At 33.3% G+C, this 21,330-nt stretch overlaps 1 protein-coding gene across 2 annotated transcripts in view; it reads right to left on the bottom strand.

Annotated features, from left to right (window-relative positions):
* The window catches only part of ITFG1 (integrin alpha FG-GAP repeat containing 1), a 264,804-nt gene that overhangs the window by 55,977 nt on the left and 187,497 nt on the right, over positions 1 to 21,330 (bottom strand). For both annotated transcript variants that reach the window (XM_079117640.1, XM_079117641.1), the window contains one exon: positions 8,422 to 8,465. In XM_079117640.1, coding sequence (XP_078973766.1) covers positions 8,422 to 8,465 — 44 coding nt within the window. The remainder of the gene's footprint in view (positions 1 to 8,421; positions 8,466 to 21,330) is intronic.

Raw genomic sequence — 21,330 nt, 5'->3', positions numbered from 1 at the left:
TAGTTGAAGTTGAACCAATAGACTTTAATGAGCAACGTTGGGTCTATCACTTCTGGAGTGGTATAGCAAGGACCTCCAAAAATCTGCTTTTTCATAAAAGCAATGAGAACTTTGGCAAAAACATTGTCAAAATCACCTTTTCAAAAACTTTGCAAGAATCTATGCAGCAGTTATTCAAGAAAAACAGCTAAGTCTCGTTAATAGTGACCTTTGTTGTATATTAATTTGCCCTACTTCCATTACCCTTATACCAGCTCTAATCTAAATCTTGAAAAACCAGCAGCTTTGCAACCAAGGTACCTGTGAAAATGAATAGCCCTACAGTTACCAGAGGGCACAGAATAGGTTAAGAATTCCCAAAAGCCCCATTTCCAGAGAATTAATTATTTGACATGTCTGGAAGCTCCCAGGAAATCTCTATTCTCAGGATTTGTCTTTGTTTAGGACACAGAGCTTGCTTGTGTGAACAGCCTTATCACTGGAATGCTTGTTAAAAACAATCATCGTCAGATGTTTATGACTGCAGCTATCTGAGGCAGTGATACAGCTGGGGGAAAAATGGAAAGAAGATGTCAGTAGGGGGCTTTGAGAAACTTTCATATATTTCTGGGAAACTAGAAGGACACACACACACATATAGCACTATGTTCATGCCCCCAAAACCCCTGAGAAGGGTCTTATCTATCATTTAAGGCACTTTCTGATCATCCAAGATGACCAGTAAGCTGAGGGGGTAACTTTAGTAGCCACATGCATAAAGAGTAGAGGTTTTTTATAGTATTGATCCAGGTGAGTCACTGAACATATGACAACAAGCAATAACGAAGAACTCAGGCTAGGTAGGGGAATATCTGATTTCGAGTTGATACATAATTAAAATGATCATTTTTGACAACAAAAACAACAAATTATGGCACAAAGAAGAAAGTATGGCTCATACAGTGGGGGAGGGAGAATACAGTCAATAGAAACTGCCCCCAAAGCAGCTTAGATGGCTGATTTCCAAGCAAAGATTTTAAATCAGCTCTAATAAATATATCCAAAGAACTAAAGGAAATCATGGAAAATAGTGTCTCACCAAAAAATAATATGACTAAAGAGGCAGAAATCACAAAAAAGAACCAAAATGAATTTCTGCAGTACAATGACTGAAATGAAAAATTCACTACATTGGCTCAGTAGCAGCTCTAAATTGGCAGAAAAAAATAATCAGAAAAACTGAATATATGTCAATTCATATTATCTAGTTGGAGTACTAGAAAAAGAAATAAAGAAAATGAAGAGAGCTTTAGAGACATATGGAGTACCATTAAGAATATGGGAGTTCTAGAAGGGGAGTAGAAAAAGGGGAGGACAATTTAATGAAGTATGTTAATATGCATATGAAAAAACCCAATGAACACCCTGTAGGATGAACAGCATGATATATTATAGATAAATACTAACAATCATATCATAGTCAATTTTTTTTGTGGTCATGGGGATCAAACTCATGCATACTAGGCAAGTGCTGTACCACTGAAATGTACCTCAGTCCTCATAGTGAAGATTTAAAACCGATTAGAGAATTTTGAAAGTGGTAAGAGAGAAGCAATTCATCATGTAGGAGGGATCCTCAATAAGATTAATAGATGATTTCTCATTACAAACTCATGAAGGCAGAGAGTAGTAGGATGATATATTAATCAAAAAATCCAACATATAGTACAACTGTCTTTCAAAATGAATCGTGCACAACCATAGAAATGAAAAGTTGTACCCTATTTGTGTACAATGAATCAAAGTGCAGTCTGTTAAAAAAAAAAAAAAAAAAGAACTCTAAGAAATGCTAAGGGTTGTGAACTGTTAAAAATCTTAGCCTAAAGAATAAATCAAAATCCTAAAAAAAAGAAAGGGAAATTTACACATTGCCAGATAAAAACAGAGAATGTTTTATTGGCACACGTGACTTATAGGAATACTGAAGGGACTTCTAGCTGAATGAACTAAAAGGACACTAGAGAGTAACCTGAATCTACACAAATATATCGGACATAAAAGATTATTTGTATAAAGCAATAATATAAAGTTGTTGGGCTTATAATGTTTGAAGATGTGACTTGTATGACAATAAACACAAAAGGGGGGAAGTATGTGTGATGGAACATAGATTTCATAGGCAACTGAAATTAATATGAACCAGACTATGTCTGAGATAAAATGTTAATTGTAATTCTGACAGCAATTACCAAGAAAATAACTTAAAAAAGTATAGAGATAACCTAGAAAATACTCTAACACAAAGCAGTAATAATGCAATAGAGGAGGAACAAGAAAATTCAAAATAGGAAATAGAAAAAAGACAGACATACAAACTGCCTTATCAGTAGTTACAATAAATGTAAGTGAATTAAATGCCTTAATAAAAGACACAGATTAATAACAATTGATAGAACAGTATGATCCAATTATATACTGTTTACAAAAAGACTTCAAATTCAAAGATGAGACTGTATGAAACCCAAAGCCACTGGAGAGGCTATAAAATAGATTTTAATATTACTAGAGACAAAAAAGGTCATGATCAAAGAGTCAGTCCATCAAGAGTATATAACAATTATAAGCATAAATATGCTTATCAACAGAATCCCAAAAGATATGAAGAACAGAAGGGAGAAATAGATAATTCAACAATTAATAGGTGGAGACTTTACCGCCTCACTTTCAAAATGGATTGAACAACTTTCTCCAGGAGAGGTCAAATACCCGAACTTAAAACATGCTATAATAAATGTTAAAGTATTGAAATTATACTACGCAAATTATATTATTTGTTATTAGGAAAATATATTTTTTCATAATATACAGGTTGTGTTAATATAATCGGTTATTATTATTTGGGGTACCAGGGATTGAACTCAGGGGCACTTGATCACTGAGCCACATCCCCAACCCTATTTAGTATTTATTTAGAGACAGGGTCTCATTGAATTGCGTAGTGCTTCACTTTTGCTGAGGCTGGTTTTGAACTCATAATCCTCTTATCTCCACCTCCTGAGCTGCTGAGATTATAGGCATGTGACACCTCGCCTGGCTAATTATTATATTTTTTGTGCTGGGAATAGAATGCAGGGACACTTTCCACTGAGTTATAGCCCCAGTCCCCTCCCTATTTTATAAATTTTGAGATAGGGCCATCTTGATAAGTTGCCCAGGCTGACCTTGAACTTGAGATCCTCCTGCCTTGAGAGAACGCTTTGCTAGTTACCTTTCTGAAAGATTAATGTCAGAATATAAAAAAGAACTCAAAAGGATTTACAGAAAAAAATCAAATGACACAATAAATGGGCAAATGAATTAATAAACTTTTCAGACAAAGAAATACAAACGGCCAACAAATATATAAAAAAAGTTTGACATTATTAGCAATTAGGGAAATGCAAATTCAAGCTACACTGAGATTTTATTTCACACCAGTCAGAATGGCAGTCATCAAGAATACATATAATAAATGCTGGAGAGGATGTGGAGAAAAAGGAACACTTGTACACTGTCGGTGGGACTGTAAATTAGTTCAACCACTATGCAAATCAGTATGAAGGTTCTTCAAAGGACTAGGCTGTACCCAGCTATACCACTACTTGGTATTTATCCTGAAGAATTAAAGTCATCATGCTATAGAAGTACATGCATGTCCATGTTCATAGCAGCACAATTCACAATAGCCAAACTATGGAACCAGTCTAGGTGTCCATCGATGGATGAATGGAAAAATAAAATGTGGTGTATATGCACAATGGAGTTTTATTCCACCATAAGAAAACTGAAATTATGTCATTTATGGGAACATGAATGGAACTAGACTATCATATTAAGCAAAATGTCAAACTCAGAAGGTCAAGGGTCGTATGTTTTTCTCTCAAGCAGAAGCTGAAGAGGAAGAAGGAAAAGAAAGGTGGGGGAATCTCATGAAAATCAAAGAGAGATCAGTAGAGGAAAGGGCCTAAGGGGTGGGAGGTGGGAGGGAGGGGAAAAGTGCTGGGGAGTGATATTAGCCAAATTATATTGTTATATTGTGTGCATGTACAAATATGTAACAAGTTCCATCATTATGTACAACTCTAATTCACCAATAAAAAATGTGGGGGAATAATAAAAAACTAAAGACCGAGGCTAGGCAAAGCATCTTTGGGTTCACTCTATGGTATCCCCCCCAAAAAAGTAATTCTCCACTTACTCATGCATCTTAAATTCCTTGATGTGAAACCTGAAAAGCTAATATGCCAGGAGCTCAGTCTATGAGACTATCAATCTGCAACGATCACAACACATTTATGAAGGTAACATGTAACTTCTTTCCCACACTTCTCTGAAATAATTTACTTAATAGTTGGTACAGACATTATGTTTGTATTGCCCCAAATTAATATGTTGAAGCTATAATCCCCAATGCAATGGTATTCAGAGATGGGGCCCTTGGTAGATGTTATGATTTGGATGTGAGGTGTCCCCCAAAAGCTCATGTGTGAGACAATCCAAGAAGGTTCAGAGGAGAAATGATTGGGCTGTGAGAGTCTTAACCTAATCAGTGAATTAATCTCTGATGGGATTAACTGGTAACTGGAGGCAGGAGGGATATGGCTGGAGGGAGTGGTTCACTGGGGCATGGCTATGGAGCATATATTCTGTATCTGGAGAGTGGAGTCTCTTCCGCTCTGCTGCTTGATCACCATGATGTGAGCTGCTTCTTCTGCCACCTTATCCTGCCTTGATGTTTAATCTCATCTCCAGTCCTGAGGAATGGAGTTGGCCTTCTATAGACTAAGACCTCTGAAAATGTGAGCCCTCAATAAACTCTTCCTCTTCTACAATTGTTCTGGTCAGATCTTTTAGTCACAGGAGCAAAGTAGCTGACTAAAACAGTAGGTAATTAGGGTCAGAAGAGATCATGCAGATGGGGATATCATGATGGGACTAGGGTCTTACAGAAGCAGAGACAAGAAAACTTGGTCTCCTTTATATGCCCACACTTTGAGTTAAGGCTTTATGATGCCATAGTGATGAGGTAGCTATCTACAGCCAGGAAGAAAGTCCTCGCCCAAATCTGACCATGCCTGGCACTATGATCTTGAACTTCCATCCTCCAGAACTATGAGAAAATAATTTTCTGATGTTTAAATATTTTGGTACAGAAGTATTACTTGACTGATGAAATAACCCAAGGCCTGTGAGTTCACGTTTGGATTAAATATTTGCTTTACAAATTCTGAAGATAATAATGTAGTCATTAAAGTCAGACATTCTGGGTTCAAATTTCTTCTCTTGTATACAGTTTCTGTGTGAACTTGGGCAAGTTATTTTTCTTCTCTGAGTTTCACTTTCCTCAGCTTTAATTAGGGATGGTTACAATATCTACATAATAGGATTATAATGAGGATGGAGTAACTATGTGTAAGGTACATTAGACCCCTTTTATCCTCAAGGGATAAGAGGGATGGCTGAAGACATGGATTGTACCTTACCCAATAAATATATTTATTTTTCTTCCTATACATTTATACCTATAATAAAGTTTAATTTATAAATCAGGTAAGAAAAGAAATTAGCAACAGTAATAATAAAACGATTAAAACATGTGCACTAATAAAAGGTATGTGAATATGGTCTTACTCTTTCTCACTCTCAAAATATAACTTGTGTTTTTGAGAGTCCCTGGTTCTTTGCTTTGAATACTACACTTGGTGTGCTCTCTCAAATGGCCTGCAGTGCTGCCACACAGTACCAGAGTAAGCTGCCCTTCCATGTTTTATACCATGGTGCATTCTTTGCAATTTCATCAATGTAGGTTCTAGCAGGCATCTTCCTGTAGAAGACGCCAGTTTCATTACAATTAAAGACTTGCTTTGGGGCCCGTGCCTGTGCCCTGCGCGAACTCATACCCACCCTGCAGCTCCCCATCTACCAGAGCATTCAGAAGCCAGTACAGTCATCTTGGATTATCCTTGAAGTGAGGTGTCATCTTTAGCTGGGGCAGCTCCCAATCTGAGATGCCTGATGGAGACTGGAAGCTCAGGTACCTCTCATGCATCAGGCTACTGAAGACTGGGAGGTTTGAATAGTATATGACTGTTATTTTGCAGATTTTTGTTTTTTATTTTTTAATTTTTTTCGCTCTGGTTACCTTTGGTTTACCTGTTTCCTCGGAGTCTCTTTCTTTCTTCTCATGCTAACAACCATCTTCTTTGGATTCCACTTTCACTCTTCCTATGATCTAGTACATCTATATACTCTTATCTTATGCCATTAAGAGTTACATCCTATACTCCCCCATTCTCTTTGTCCACCATTAGAAATTGTAGACCTCACTGCAAACCTATTGGTTACATCGTAAATAGTAATCACACTCATAGTCTCTGTTTATTATGACAATATTGTTAACATCTTCATAGGGGCTATTTGGTTTATGGCTGCATACTGTTTGTATTGGGTGCTGCTAATACTGATCTCCCCCTTAAAGGTGAGGTACTGGAAACCTGCAGGGTCACTATAAGCCTATAGGGAAGAAGCTGCAATACCTCAGATCTGTACTGCTAGAGGAGAAAATATATGAACAATATGAAAAAACAAGGGAAGAAAGTGTTCCAAACAAATGAGGATTCTATTTTAACAGAATCCAATGACAGCATGGTAGAAGAACTGTTGGAAAAGGAGTTCAGAACATAATTAAAATGATCTGTGAAATAAAGGATGAGATAAGAGAGCAAATGCAAGCGATGAATGATCACTCCAATAAACAGTTAAAAGAGCAAATGCAGGAAGCAAAAGATCATTTCAATGAAGAGATAGACATTCTGAAAATAAACCAAACAGAAATTCTTGAAATGAAAGAAAAAATAAACCAAATTAAAAACTCAATAGAAAGTATCACCAACAGACTAGATCACTTCGAAGACAGAACCTCAATGAGGACAAAATATTTGATCTTGAAAATAAAAGTTGACTGAATAGAGAAGATGGTAAGAAACTAGGAATGGAACCTCAAAGAACTATGGGATATCATGAAAGGACCAAATTTAAGTATTATCAGGATCGAGGAAGGCCCTGAGATTAAACCAAAGGAACAAACAATCTATTCAATGAAATATCAGAAAATTTCCCAAACCTGAAGAATGAAATGGAAAATCAACTACAAGAGGCTTACAGAACACCAAGGCACATTAAAATGAAAAGGCCTAACATACAAAATAAAGATATAATTTTAAAAACTATGAGAGAAAAGCATCAGATTACATATAGGGGGGAAAGATATCAGCAGATTTCTCAACCCAGACCCTAAAAGCAAGAAGGTCCTGGAACAACTTCCTTCAAGCTCTGAAACACCATGGATGCCAGTCAAGAATCTTATATCCAGCAAAACTAACCTTCAGATTTGATGATGAAATAAAATCCTTTCATGACAACCAAAAGTTAAAAGAATTTACAAATAGAAAGCCTGTACTACAGAACATTCTAAGAAAAATATTCCATGAGGAGGAAATGAAAAACAACAATGTAGGTAAGCAAAGGGAAGAACTACACTAAAGGAAAAGCCAATCAAAGGAGAAACCAAGTCAAGTTAAAAACCAAAAATAAGACCAAATAACTGGGAATACAAATCTATCTCAATAATAACCCTGAACATTAAGGGCCTAAACTCATCAATCAAAAGACATAAACTGGCAGATTGGATTAAAAAGCAAGACCCTATAATGTGCTGCCTTCAAGAGACTCATCTCATAGAAAAAGACACCCACAGAGTAAAGGTGAAAGGATGAGAAAAAAACATACCAGACACACACTCAGAAAAAGCGAGGGTTTCCATCCTTCTATCAGATAAAGTGGACTTCAAGCCAAAGTTAGTCAGAAGGGATAAAGAAGGACATTTCATACTGCTTAAGGGAACCATAAATCAGGAAGACATAACGATAGTAAATATTTATGCCCCAAACAATGGTGCATCCCTGTACATCAAACAAATCCTTCTCAATTCCAGGAATCAAATAGACCACAACACAATAATTCTGGGTGACTTTAACACACCGCTGTCACCACTAGATAATTATGTCTTGCTTTCCTTTCTCTTTTCCTCTCATTTTCTCTCTTACCCTGCAGGGAGACACTCTGCTTAATAAACTCCCTTATGTGAAAAAAAAAATATTATAAATGTCCAGAAATAATGGCAGGATATCAGAAAATGCTTCATAAATGAGGTGCTCCTTATACTGAGAAGTTTTTAGGAAAGGTAATAAATTATAGCAATGTTTTCTTGAGTAATGAAGATTAATTATTTTTAAATAGTAATGATGATTTTGATTATAACATGTAAGCACTATTTTGTGTGCATCTGTGTACAATGCAGAGACTTTTCACAGAAATATTTATGAACAAGAATTGTTTACTTACTGTTATCTTACGAGGACAGTCATTAGAACACAGACCACTAAGAACTGTGGAAAAATAAAGAACAGGCTATTATTCCTGTTATAATGTAAGCTTTTATTAAAAATGAGCTTTAATTAACCCCCCCATAAACCATTAATATACCGATTGATTATCACAAGCAGAAACCCTTTCAATTTCTTTAGATCTAAACAAATTAAATTTGTGCCATTCACTTTATTTCAAAAACCTTTATTAAGCTGTCAAATGGTGCTTTTTGTGTACTATATACATAATATAGATATCAATATCTATATTTAAGATAATTAATTATGGGTATATTGTACTGTACCTATTGTCATTTCTATTTTCCAATTAGTTAAATTCCAAGGATGACTTAGAAGGTACCAGAGAGGTGCTAAATGCAAGTCAATTAAAATGTATACTGAGAATACAAATAGAGCATTTAACACTTTATATCTCAAACTTTTTTTTTCATTTATCTTGTTAAGAATTCTGTGTCAAAGATTTGGGGTACTTCTGATAACTATTATGGAGAGAATAAGTAAAACAACAAATATATGGAAATAATTTAGAGATAAATTTATTCTATAATCATCAAAAAAAGGTTAGACTATCTGTACAATCTTTATATAAGTAACATGAATTTTGAAATATAACTATATTTTGATCACTTCTGGTGAAGTGATACCATTTTAAGAAAGTAGGTATTATGTGCTATTAGTTAAATATTTTACATGTTATAAGTAAAGTATAGCTGACAGTTCTGCTCAGTAAGCACAAATTATTTTAATGACAATTATGAATATCTGTGGATTAAAAAATATTTGTAAGACCATGGTATCATGTTTATTCATATATGAATGTAAAATTATAACTACTATATTAAAAATGTTCTTACTTAGGCAAGGTGGAAAAAGAGTTTAGCCGATCCTTAATAGGTTAATTAGAGAGTTCCTATTTGACCAAATAATTCACTGCTAGGTATATCCCAAGAGAAAAGAAATATTCATACAATGACTTATATACAAATATTTATAGCAGCATTATTCATTTTGGCAAAAAGGTGAAAAAGTACACGTCCATAAGCAGATGAATGGATAATGTGGTATACACATGTAATATAATTTACATATAATGAATGTTTTAAAATTCATAAGTTAAAACCTAACAACCAAAGACAAGATGAAGAGATGAGTGTCTGGGGAAAGAAATTAAATCATGAAGACTCCACTCTCATGAAAGGGATTAGTGCCCTGATAAATGAAAGTTGAGCAAATGCCCTTGCTCCCTTCTATCATGTGAGGACACAACAAGACACCATCTTTGAAGATTGAGTCCTACCTTGATTTTGAACTTCCCAGCATCAAGAATTATGAGCAACAAATTGCTATTGTATATAAACTACCTGATCTAAGGTATATGGTTATAGCAGCCCAAACAAACCAGAACACAGAATATGTTAAGTACACAGGCACCAAGGAATTAGTATCACAAAAGATGCTTGTTTATTTTCTGTAGTATATTTAATTATATTCAACTTGAGCAAAGAGTGAAAAAAAATTTTACACTTGCAGAATGGTTTTTCAATGTTAAATTTCCTACTCCAGCACAGTACATGGTTCTTACTATTTTATTCTGAAAGTTTCCATGTCCTAACTTTTCTCCCCTCAACTCTTAAGTAGATATTGGTACTTTTCCAATGGCCCCCAGATATTTTTCACGAACCTTCATTTTAACCATTGTTACTCACTAGTAATCCCTTACTCATACATCTGTCTTTGTACCTGGATGTTAGTTCTGCCTCATTTTATCCTTATTTTTCCCAGTATATAATGCCATATGTTTCTTCAATAAATATTTTTTAAAGGATGGGAGAAGATGGATTATTCAATAAATGGTATTGGATAATTGGCCAGCTGGAGAAAAATAAAGCTTAGGTTTTACCTCACAACGCAAAATTTATATCTGACAGATACCTAATAATAAAAGATTCTCATACCTTATTAATAAAAGGACAACAGAACTGAAAAGAGAGGTAAAGGATCTGAATAGACATTTCTCCAGAGAAGATAGTCAATAAGCTCATGAAAAAAATGCTCATTAAGGAACAGTAATATGAACACTACTGTGTTTATAGCAGAATTATTCATAACAACCAAGAAGTAAAAGCAACCCAAATGTCCACTGATGAATGAATAAGATGTGCTAAATACATATAATGGAATATTATTCAGTCTTAAAAATGAAGGAGATACAGTCACATGTTACAACATTGATGGACCTTGAAGACAGTAAGTGAACAAAGTCACATAAAGACAAAGACAGCTGGCCCTTTGCAGCTGCAGGTTCTGCACAAGCCCCGAGGACTGAAAATGTTTGGAAAATGAACAAGTACAGATATTTTCCCTGTGATTATTACCTAATCAATATAATGATATTTACATAGCATTTAAGTTGTAGTAGATATTTTAAATAATCAAGAGATTGTTTATAGGGGAGGATATACATAGTTTATATGCAAATACTATGCTATTTTATATAAAGGACTTGAGAATTCTTGGATTTTGTTATCTGCAGGGGAAGGTGGTATTCCTGGAACCAAACACCTGCAGATACCAAAGGATGATTGTACTGTACCATTTCACTTAATGAGGTATCTCAAGAGTTCAGGTTCACAGAGACAGACACTATTCTACATAGTGGTTACCACGGGCTAGGAGTAAGTAAAAAAGGGGAGTTGTTCAATGGGTTCAGTTTTATAAGATGAAAAAGTTCTGGAGATGTGTTTTACAATAGTGTGAATATTCCTATACTATTGAACTATACCTTAAAAAGTGTCTTTAAATTTTTTTTAGATGTTGATGGACCTTTATTTCATTCATTTATTTATATGTGGTAGTGAATCAAACCCAGTGCTTCACACACTAGGCAAGTGTTCTACCACTGAGCCACAACCCCAGCCCCTAAAACATGTTTAAGATGATACACTTTATGTAACATGGTTTTTTAAGCCACAATTTAAAAAAATTAAGAGTTAAAACACACACACACACACACACACAACCCCAAACCCACAATGAGATACCATTTCACAGTCAAGGACAGGTAAAATTAATTCAGATGAAAATAAATGTTATTGAGGATGTGAATAAATTGGAACCTTTCATACACTGATGTTGGGGGGATGTCAAATGGTGTCTGCTTTGGAAAAAGAGTTTAGCCGATCCTTAATAGGTTAATTAGAGAGTTCCTATTTGACCAAATAATTCACTGCTAGGTATATCCCAAGAGAAAAGAAATATTCATACAATGACTTATATACAAATATTTATAGCAGCATTATTCATTTTGGCAAAAAGGTGAAAAAGTACATGTCCATAAACAGATGAATGGATAATGTGGTATACACATGTAATATAATTTACATATAATATAATTTGGCAATTAAAAGGAATAAAATACTGATACAACATGGATGAACCTTGAAGACATTATGCTAAGTCAAAGAAGCCACTCACAGAAGACCACATATTGTATGATTCTCTAATTCTGTGAAATGTCCAGAACAGTCAATGGATTCATAAAGTATATTAGCCTAGGGCTGAGGGATTAAGGGTGATAATTAAAAGGTACAGGATTTCTTTTTGCAGTGATGAAAATATTTTAAAATGACTGCAGTGAAGGCTGCACAACTCTGAATATGCTGTAGTCACTGAATTGTATACTTCACATGGTTAATGATATGATCTCATTAAAACTGTTACAAAATAAAAGATGCCATAAAAACTTAAAAGACTAATGAAAAAGGGGATGAATGTTTTTATAACATATATTAAAAGACTTCTAGATATCAGTTATAAAATAACCCAAGAGAAAACAGACTTTCAGAAATAGTATCCAGAATAGAAAATGAAAATAATAAAAAAAACAAGACACTACTTCAGTAATTAGTGGAAAATCAAAAACCTCTCTTACACTTCATAGTTAAGAAGAAAAAAATGACAATATCTGTAGGAAAAATGACAAAATACTTGTAACATATGACAAAGAGCTAATTTCCCTTATATATCAAAGCAGTGGCTTCCCTTATTTGAATTAGGGGGATGAGGAGAGTTAGGGATGTTGGTAGTATGTTTCTTTATCCAGGTACAGTTACATTAGTGCTTTTACTCTGTTAAATTTACAGAATTGAATATTTATGTATACTTTTCTATCTATATTTCAATAAAGTTTATTTTAAAAATGTGTGTGTGTGTACATATATAGGCACGCAGACGTATATATATTCTTTAACAATGCTAGTTTTTGGGGCTTTATCCATAGGATATTTGCTGCATTATTTATAATAAGAGATTGAAGATAACATTGATATGTTAATAATGAACTCCTTAAATTATGGTTTGTGATACTATTCAGCGGCTAAAATAACAAGGCAGCTGTAGATTATATTGCTGCTATATGCTTTCCATGATATATTGTTAAGCACAGAAAGTAAGTCTGGAATTATCATTCATGTATTATAAAAATATATTTTATACACACACACACACACACACACACATATATATATACACCTATATATTTATGGTTGTACACACATAAAATATTCTGGACAAATAAGTTTTTTTTGGGGGGAAAAGAATTAGATTACCAAGAGACAAGGGTTAAAGGGACACTAACTTTTCACCATACATTCTTATATTTCTTTCTCATTTTCTTCCTCCTCCTCTGCCTTGTCATCATCATCATCTTTTTTTTAAACCATTTGTATGTATGACATTTCTTATATAATAAGTAATTTATTTTAGAACTCTCAGATGAGTATGTGATAAACTGGTCAATGTCATATGCTAGTGGTATTGAATACAAATGCATTTTGGGCAATTTGGTAATTATCTAGTAACATTAAAATTGCAGTCCCTTCTACTCTATTTCATGTTTATGAAATATTGGAAACCACTTAAGTATCTACTGAGAAAAAAACTAAATAAAGTGAGGAAATGATATGGAGCTATTAGAATGAGGGAGGCTGCTAAGTTCTGACCTTAAGGTAAAAAACAGAGATGCAGGCAAATGTTTAGTAAGATTATGTTTAAACATGTGTTAGATGAATTTCATAGGTACAGTGTTAATTGAAAGAAGTCAGAGACAAAGAGTACATACATACTGTATGATTTCTTTTATATACTGTTCAGAAACAGGGAAAACCAATTTATGGTGACAGCCCAAGTAGACTTATACCACATATAATTTTTTTTTTGAAATCACACAAAATTATCGTACAAACTACTTTGTAATTTGCTTTTTTTGGGGAGTAGTTAACTAAATCTAAACTTTCCCTCCATAATTGCATGGTATTCCATTATGATTTACGCATTCTTCTTACTAGAACTTTTAGATCTTCCCTACCTCAGATGCCAACTTTTTGTCCTAAAACATTATTGGGGCTGGTTGCAGTGGCATATGCCTATAATTCCAGTGGTTTGGGAGGCTGAGGCAGGAGGATCTTGAGTTCAAAGTCAGCTTCAGTTATATGTGAGGCTCCTAAGCACCTTAGCGAGACTCTACTCAAAATAAAATATAAAAAGAGCTGGGGATGCAGTTCAGTGGTTAAGTGCCTCTGGGTTCAATTCCCAGTACCAAAACAAAAACAAAACCATTAGGGTTAAGGAGGGTGGCAAGAATGGAGGAAGGAAGGACTGCATAGAGGGAAAAGAGGGATGGGAGGGATGGGGGCGGGGGAAGAGAAAAAATAACAGAATGAATCAAACAACATTACCCTATGTAAATTTATGATTACACAAATGGTATGCCTTTACTCCATGTACAGAGAAACAACATGTATCCCATTTGTTTACAATAAAAAAATAAGCAAAACAAAAACAAAAACAAAAACAAAACAAAAGCAAGCAACCAACCAACCAACAAACAAAAAACCCACCAAAAACAAACAAAAACAACCAAAACACTACTGGGAAGATAATCATTACAGTTTGTGTATTCATACACAGATTTGGCATGTCTCTGACATTTACTTTGGGATAAATTCAAAGAAATAGAATTTCTTAGTCTAATCTTGAATATTTTAATACTCATGGTGAAATTATGCTCCAAAAGGGTTATCAAACACTTTTTTTGACAAACATTCATTGATCTTCTAGTAAGTATCAAGTTTAGAACATGAATTTACTTTTAGAAATGCTTCTTCTTTAATCCCCATATGATAACATGAAATAAGCCTAATTGTCCCCCCTCTCTTTGTTTTTCAGAAGAGGAAGCTTAAGTTTTGGCATATATGTGACTCAAGTTCACAAAGTGAATAGATATCTTTTGTAAGACTCCATGGATGCTGCCTTCAACAAGACTCTAAGTCCTTTAAAGACCATATGTTCCTATTATTATGACCACCTTGAATGCGTCCAGTCTTGTCTGATTTTGGAAGCTAAGCAAGGTTGGGCCTGGTTAGTACTTGGATGGGAGATGGCAATTGGTGAATGGTTTTATTATTTTATTTTCTGTGTAAGATAAAATGTTTCTTGTTTAGCACAGTCAAAAGTATTTACTTAAAATTACATAATAAATAATCTCTTTCATTTTGTACATAGTAAACTAAAAATGTAGTTCTTGCATCTAGTTTTTTTTTTTTTTAAGATTTTCTTTCAAATTTTGATGTTTACATTGTTGGAATCAAAACATTAATTAGTATAATCTTAACTTTTCCTAATATTAGAGTTTTTCTCTACTTAGGAATTATATATGATAAAGGAGACACTATTAAACATTAATATATACTTAGATAGCCTACATGTACATCATACACATTATAAAGAGATGTCTACATAATACAAATGGAATACCCATTTACTTAGTTTTTGCAACCACAGATTCAAGAAGGAACAATACTAATCATTGAGCTTAATTTATAACAATTATTACAGCTTGATTATATGCTGCTTGTTTAATATTGTTATTAGGAACTCAAAATTCCCATCAATACCAACACAATTAAACCTGAAACTATTTCACCTATAGTATCTTTTTACAGTGACATGTGCATGATACTGCACAGATAAAATAGACTGCATGGCTTCCGGGTTTTCCTAGCTATGCATATCTGACATATGTAGAAAAAAATTGTATCTTAGCTACTATCAGTAATTACACTGCTAATGAAATTTTACTTTTAGCTTTGGCCCTTATCACTAAAATCCTGTGAGCCATTCTTTTAGAAATAAAAGGGACACACTTTTCACATCCATAGTGTTACTCTCTTCTTCCCCTCTTCAGTAAGTGAAATAAAACAATGTCTGAAAAGTATTAGGTTTCTTGGAATTTATGACCATATAAAGAACATTTTAATTCTTCTGGCCTTTTATTTTTATTTATTTTCTTGCCAGTATATTAATCTGACTGACTTACTAGGAATATGGTTTAAATAGTAGTTTATTAAATTTGGATATAAGTTCTTCAAAAAAGAAAAGAACTGAATTAAATCTTGCTGGGAAATAAAATACAGTAATAAGTTTTATATATGTTAGTAGTTTATCTTATGAATAGTTGGCTTTCCCCCCACCTTAGTTTCTGTTCATGCCAGATTAATTATACCATTCATAGGTTGTGAGTGCTGATAAGAGTACATTTTGAAGTGACTACTGATACCAACACTGGCTAAATACTATAAGCTCTGGTTCCTCCAGGCATCCTACTCATGCTGTACATGAAATTTCATCAAGTGGGGATCTCTTGCTGTGTTAGTTAATGGGATGTGTAGTCATTAGCCAATCACTTCACTGTGTTCTTTATGGTTTTAGAAAAATCTTTAAAGTAATATAGTTGGATAAAATAATTTATAAAGTTTACAAAAACTCCCACAGTCTATGAATCCTAAAAGCAGTCTACATTGATATTAGGTAGTTTCAGGTGCTTAATACTGTGCCCTAGCACAGAGGGCAGTAGTCTGGGTTTAAAGGGCCCTTTGTGTAAGGTTGCTCACATGTAACCAAATTATCTAGAAGAGAGTGAGCCTTGAAGAACTGGAGTATGAATGAATAAGGTTGAATCATGGATGATACATATTCTCTAAATTCAGAAATGCAGAGCAAAAGGAGGGCTACAAACATGGTATTTGGTAAGCTAATTTGTTTTCTTTCTTTACAAAATATGTAATCTCATACTATTTTATAAAGGTATTCACTGTCATGTATTTTCATTTAAAATTATTGTATAGAGGTTACTAACATGGGACAACCTTGTAAAATACTTGGCAGAAGTCATGGCACATGATAAACAATAAATACTTGCTATTACTTTGTTTTTAAAACAAATATTTTATAATTCTAGATTCATGAATTTAAAACTATCAGTTTTCATTGCTATAGTTTCTCTGGTATGATTTAAACTTCAGCAACCAACAGAAACAGAGAATGTTCCACATTCATGGCAGTCATCTCTATGAAGTGGCAAAGAGCACAACTTTGTAAAAGTACTTCTCTAGACTTTCTAAATGTTTTATAACAGGCGTCTTACTTTTGTAATCAGAAAATAAAACAAAATAAATAGCAAACCAAACATTACCAATAAAAACAATGATTAAAAGTTGTGCTGCATAACTGAAATTATAATTTTAAGACTATAATGTCAAGCTTATGATAAGCAAGTTTAAAAGTACCAGTAGTTTATTAAATGACTTCAAGAATGTAATATTCCCAGTTATATCAGGATAGAAATTTCATCATTTGTGTTAGGGGGGAAAATTCTAACATAATAAATGTGTAAATTCTCCAAGGCAAAATTTACTATTATTACAGCAAAAGCCCACTTTCTCAAAATGGGAGTTATATTTTTTGATATAAAATATGTAGTTATGAATGAGTAAAACATTTTCTTAAGCAACTATAATATCCTTGGAAGGTATGATAAAATACATAATGGGCTCATTACAGGAAAGGAAATCTTAAAAGGACAGACACCTGCACATAATTCCTGGTTCCTGCTCTTTGTGTTGTATGCTACTGTGAGCTTCTTGAAGGCAAGGACTGTTTCTGATTGTTTTTTAAGCAGCTCTCTATATTGTTCAAGTGTCACTAAATACTTTTGAAGTAGCTCTGATCGTGGCTAAAGCATAGTCTAAGAGTTTCAAAAATTTTAACCATCTCATAAACTTTTAAAATTGTATGTTATTATTTGTAATTACAGTATTCTATAGATTTATCATTACATTTTATAATCCCCTTTAAAATAAACATCGTCCAAAGTAACTTATAATACTTCTAGACTTTCAAAACCAAATACTTTGGGCTGGGGTTGGAGCTCAGTTGTAGAGCCTAGCATGTGTAAAGCACTGGGTTTGATCCTCAGCACCACATAAAAATAAATAAATAAAATAAAAGCATTGTGTCTATCTACAAAAAAAAAAAAAAAAAAAAAGAAACAAATACTTTACAAAAAGATTAATAAAATATGCATGAAGATAGCCTATTTAAATGAAAAACAGTAATTAAAATACAAAGTACTGGTTATCAGTACATTTCATTAGTTTAAAATATGGCTAATGGGATGTGAAATTTACAAAACTCCTTTAAAATGACAATGCTTGGAATTTTATTATTTCACTTTAAACCACACTATATGAAACAGCCCATGTATTCTTAAAGCTATTTAAAGTTTAAAAATTTGGCTTCTAACTGTGATTCAGTTTAAATTAAGTATTTTACACAAATGCCAAAAACAAAACCAAAATCTAGCAACAATCACAAACAAATACTAAACCGTTGTGCAAGCTGGAAGAAGGATGAGCTAGATAAAGTCAGAACTGTAAAGGTCAACACTGTACAATGGTTTTAGGAGGGCTTAAGGTGAAAAATCTTTGCATGGATTATTGGTGACTATTCACATTTGTTCTCTAAAAACATCTATTTGTTTGGGCATAAAAATACATAATGAACAGTGTCTACCAATTAATCAAGCTTTTGCATACATCTCTGAAATAACCCACCATCATTCTTGTCATTCAGACATTATTGTAGATACTCCATAGAAGGATTGTATGTTATTGATTACCTATCTTTTATTCATTATTTTTTGAAGTATATGCTCTTTGTTAAAAACTTCAATACAGAAAATATAAGGTACAAAATAATGTTTCAAGTAATTTTGTGTTCTCTACATGTAAAAATATAGTATGGTAGGTATGTTATTCATATGAAATATATATAAATAAATATATCAAACATACACATATTTGTTAAACTTTTTCTAAATTCCAAGGTTTGACCTTTAAAACATTTGGCAAAAAAGTATGTGAGATGATGAGTATGTTAACTGGGTTTGATTTAATAATTTCAAAATATGTATACATGTATATGTCACATTGCATACTATAAATATAATAAATGTAAAAATTAAAACATTGTTTCTAGATAACTGAAAGAACTTTTTGGAAATAATTTCAAATATAAAACATTTTTACATTTCTTAAATGTTACTGTGATGATTAAAAGAAAATAAATGGCAGTTATTTGGGGAAACTTCTAAAGGATAGTAAATAAGTGAAAAGAATGGGAAAAGATTAATTAGTGTTTAACAGGTCAGAGTCACTGGGTCAAGAGTGAATGGACTCCCAGTAGATTACTGAAATATTTTTCGTCTCCAAGTTGTAGCAGCTGAGAACATGCATGGTGGGATTGGGGAAAGAAAAGGGAGCAGAAGGTCTCTGGTCAATCAGGCCAGAGGCTTATAATAGATTGAATAGCTACATGTGTCACTTTGTGGTTCATGCTAGCTAAGTGAAATGGGGGATTTCCTGGTACTTCTGTACAGTGCTCTACATAACTTCAAAGTATTGCCAAAAAACCCTCCTAAACTTCTGACCTATAAGACAAAATAACATAAAAGGCTCAGCAAATAGTGGGACTGTCATAACCCCTGCCTTCCAGTGATTTTGCTTTTTTCCTTCTTGCTGGGAAGCATAACTCTTCAACTCAGAAAACCTACTGATCCATTTGGCTGAGGCTGCAGAAGGATGTCAGGGACTCTTATAATCCTTCCCTAGGTACTCTCAGAAAAGGTAGTTACAGTTCAGTTGTAAGACATCACTTTGTATGAGGGCCATCAAGCCACCATCTTGCTCAGAAACAGCGTCTACCTTGGGGTGGCTCCCCTCTTACAGGAGCTTCTGCAAGGAGAGGGGAGAAAAGGAGGCATGACTGTTATCTGCTGAGCAGAATTATACAGTGATGCAACTGTTTTTGCTATCCACATTACCTATCAACACTGATCCATTTTAGGAATATAAGCATAGAAAAATTCTCAGATACATGAAGAAAAAAAAGCTTAAAAATAAGGAATCACATATTTAAATGGCCCCTACCTAAACAGAACTTGCAGGAAAAGAGAATTTCAAAGACTGACATACTGTATCAAGAACCTAGAATGATGTCTATTAAATTACATGTTAATATTATTAATATTATTGATAAATAATATATCAATAAAATAATAATAATAATAATTATTTTTTTTGGTACTGGGGATTGAACCCAGGGCCTTGTGCTTGCAAGGCAAGCACTCTGTTGACTGAGCTGTATCCTCAGTCCAATAATTATTGATAATATGGTTGTAATATGGTTTCTTAACAAGAAAGGATTTAAAATAGAAAACCAAAGGTAAAACAAAATTAATCATTCAGAAATAAACTTACATATTATTTTAACAAAATCTGGAGATGGGAGAATAAAAGCTTTCTAAAGGAAAGGTCTCATCTTGTTTGGAAATTAAAGGTGAAGATACAGTGGCAACTTTAAAAGTGCTAGGAGAAAAAAACAGCTTCATATGTTTGTTAGAAATTTGAGTTAAGTTCTAGCAGAAAAGAATTATGATTTGGTTCTTCCAAATGTAGCTGACAGTAATAAGAGAAAAAAAAATGAGAACTAGGAATTAGTCTTTATTTAGGAAAGTTACTGTATCTCACAATTCTGCAGTACGCTGGGTCTATTGTCTTCATATAGATGCTGTGGATCTGTGCTGTTGTGTGATCCAGCAGATGGGTAGGAAGGACAGTTTTACCTTTCCTTAGCCATACATAAATTTATATATTTATATATTCAAATTTCCTTAATTGAAAACAATGACATTTAGTATAGGCTGATTTGAGCATGAGAATAACAGAATAATTTTAGAGCAAAATCAACTCTGGACATTATACATGGTTTTGAAAGGGTAATTATATACTAATAACTGTCTGACTTAAGGTAAACAACTAATAATCAAAGGAAAGAGTGGAAGGGCATATCAAAATGACTAGAAGGTTATGTTTCTTTCAAATGATTGCTTTAAATTGGTATCTCATTTCCTGTGACCTTTCTGTAAAGTATGTTATTAATATTTATGTTAATTCTCTTAATACAAAATTACTCTGTTTTCTAAAACTAAAACCTGCACCAAATTGGCTATTTCTGGGTTTTAGCTTGGAGAGGTATAAAGAACCCTTTTCTAAGGAAAGTTAGTTAGATGGAGATAAGTAGTACCTATCCTAACTTAGGCTAGGAAGTCACAGGCCAGAGACTATCAAGAATCACTTGGGGTTATGTATCTTTATAAATACTTATATCATGAAGTTTCAAACAAAACTTCAAACACATACAAAATTAAAAATAATAATATAATGTACGCTACACACATTTCACATGATTTCAAAAATTGTCAACAACAAGTGGCTAATCTTATGTACTCCACATTCCACTTTCTTGGATAATGAAAAAAAAAAAATGCCATTTCACTCTCAAGTAGTTTGTGGTACTTAATTCTTTACAGAAGTTCATTTTTTTCTGAGCAAGACCACAATGAGTATATAGGTAACACAGTTTTCATTTACAATCTGTTTTAAGGATAAAAAATTCAATAATTCTATTA

The sequence above is a fragment of the Sciurus vulgaris genome (assembly GCF_902686455.1).
Source record: "Sciurus vulgaris genome assembly, chromosome: 17".
NCBI classification, from domain to species: Eukaryota; Metazoa; Chordata; class Mammalia; order Rodentia; family Sciuridae; genus Sciurus; species Sciurus vulgaris.
This window is presented reverse-complemented; position numbering and strand designations above follow the sequence as displayed.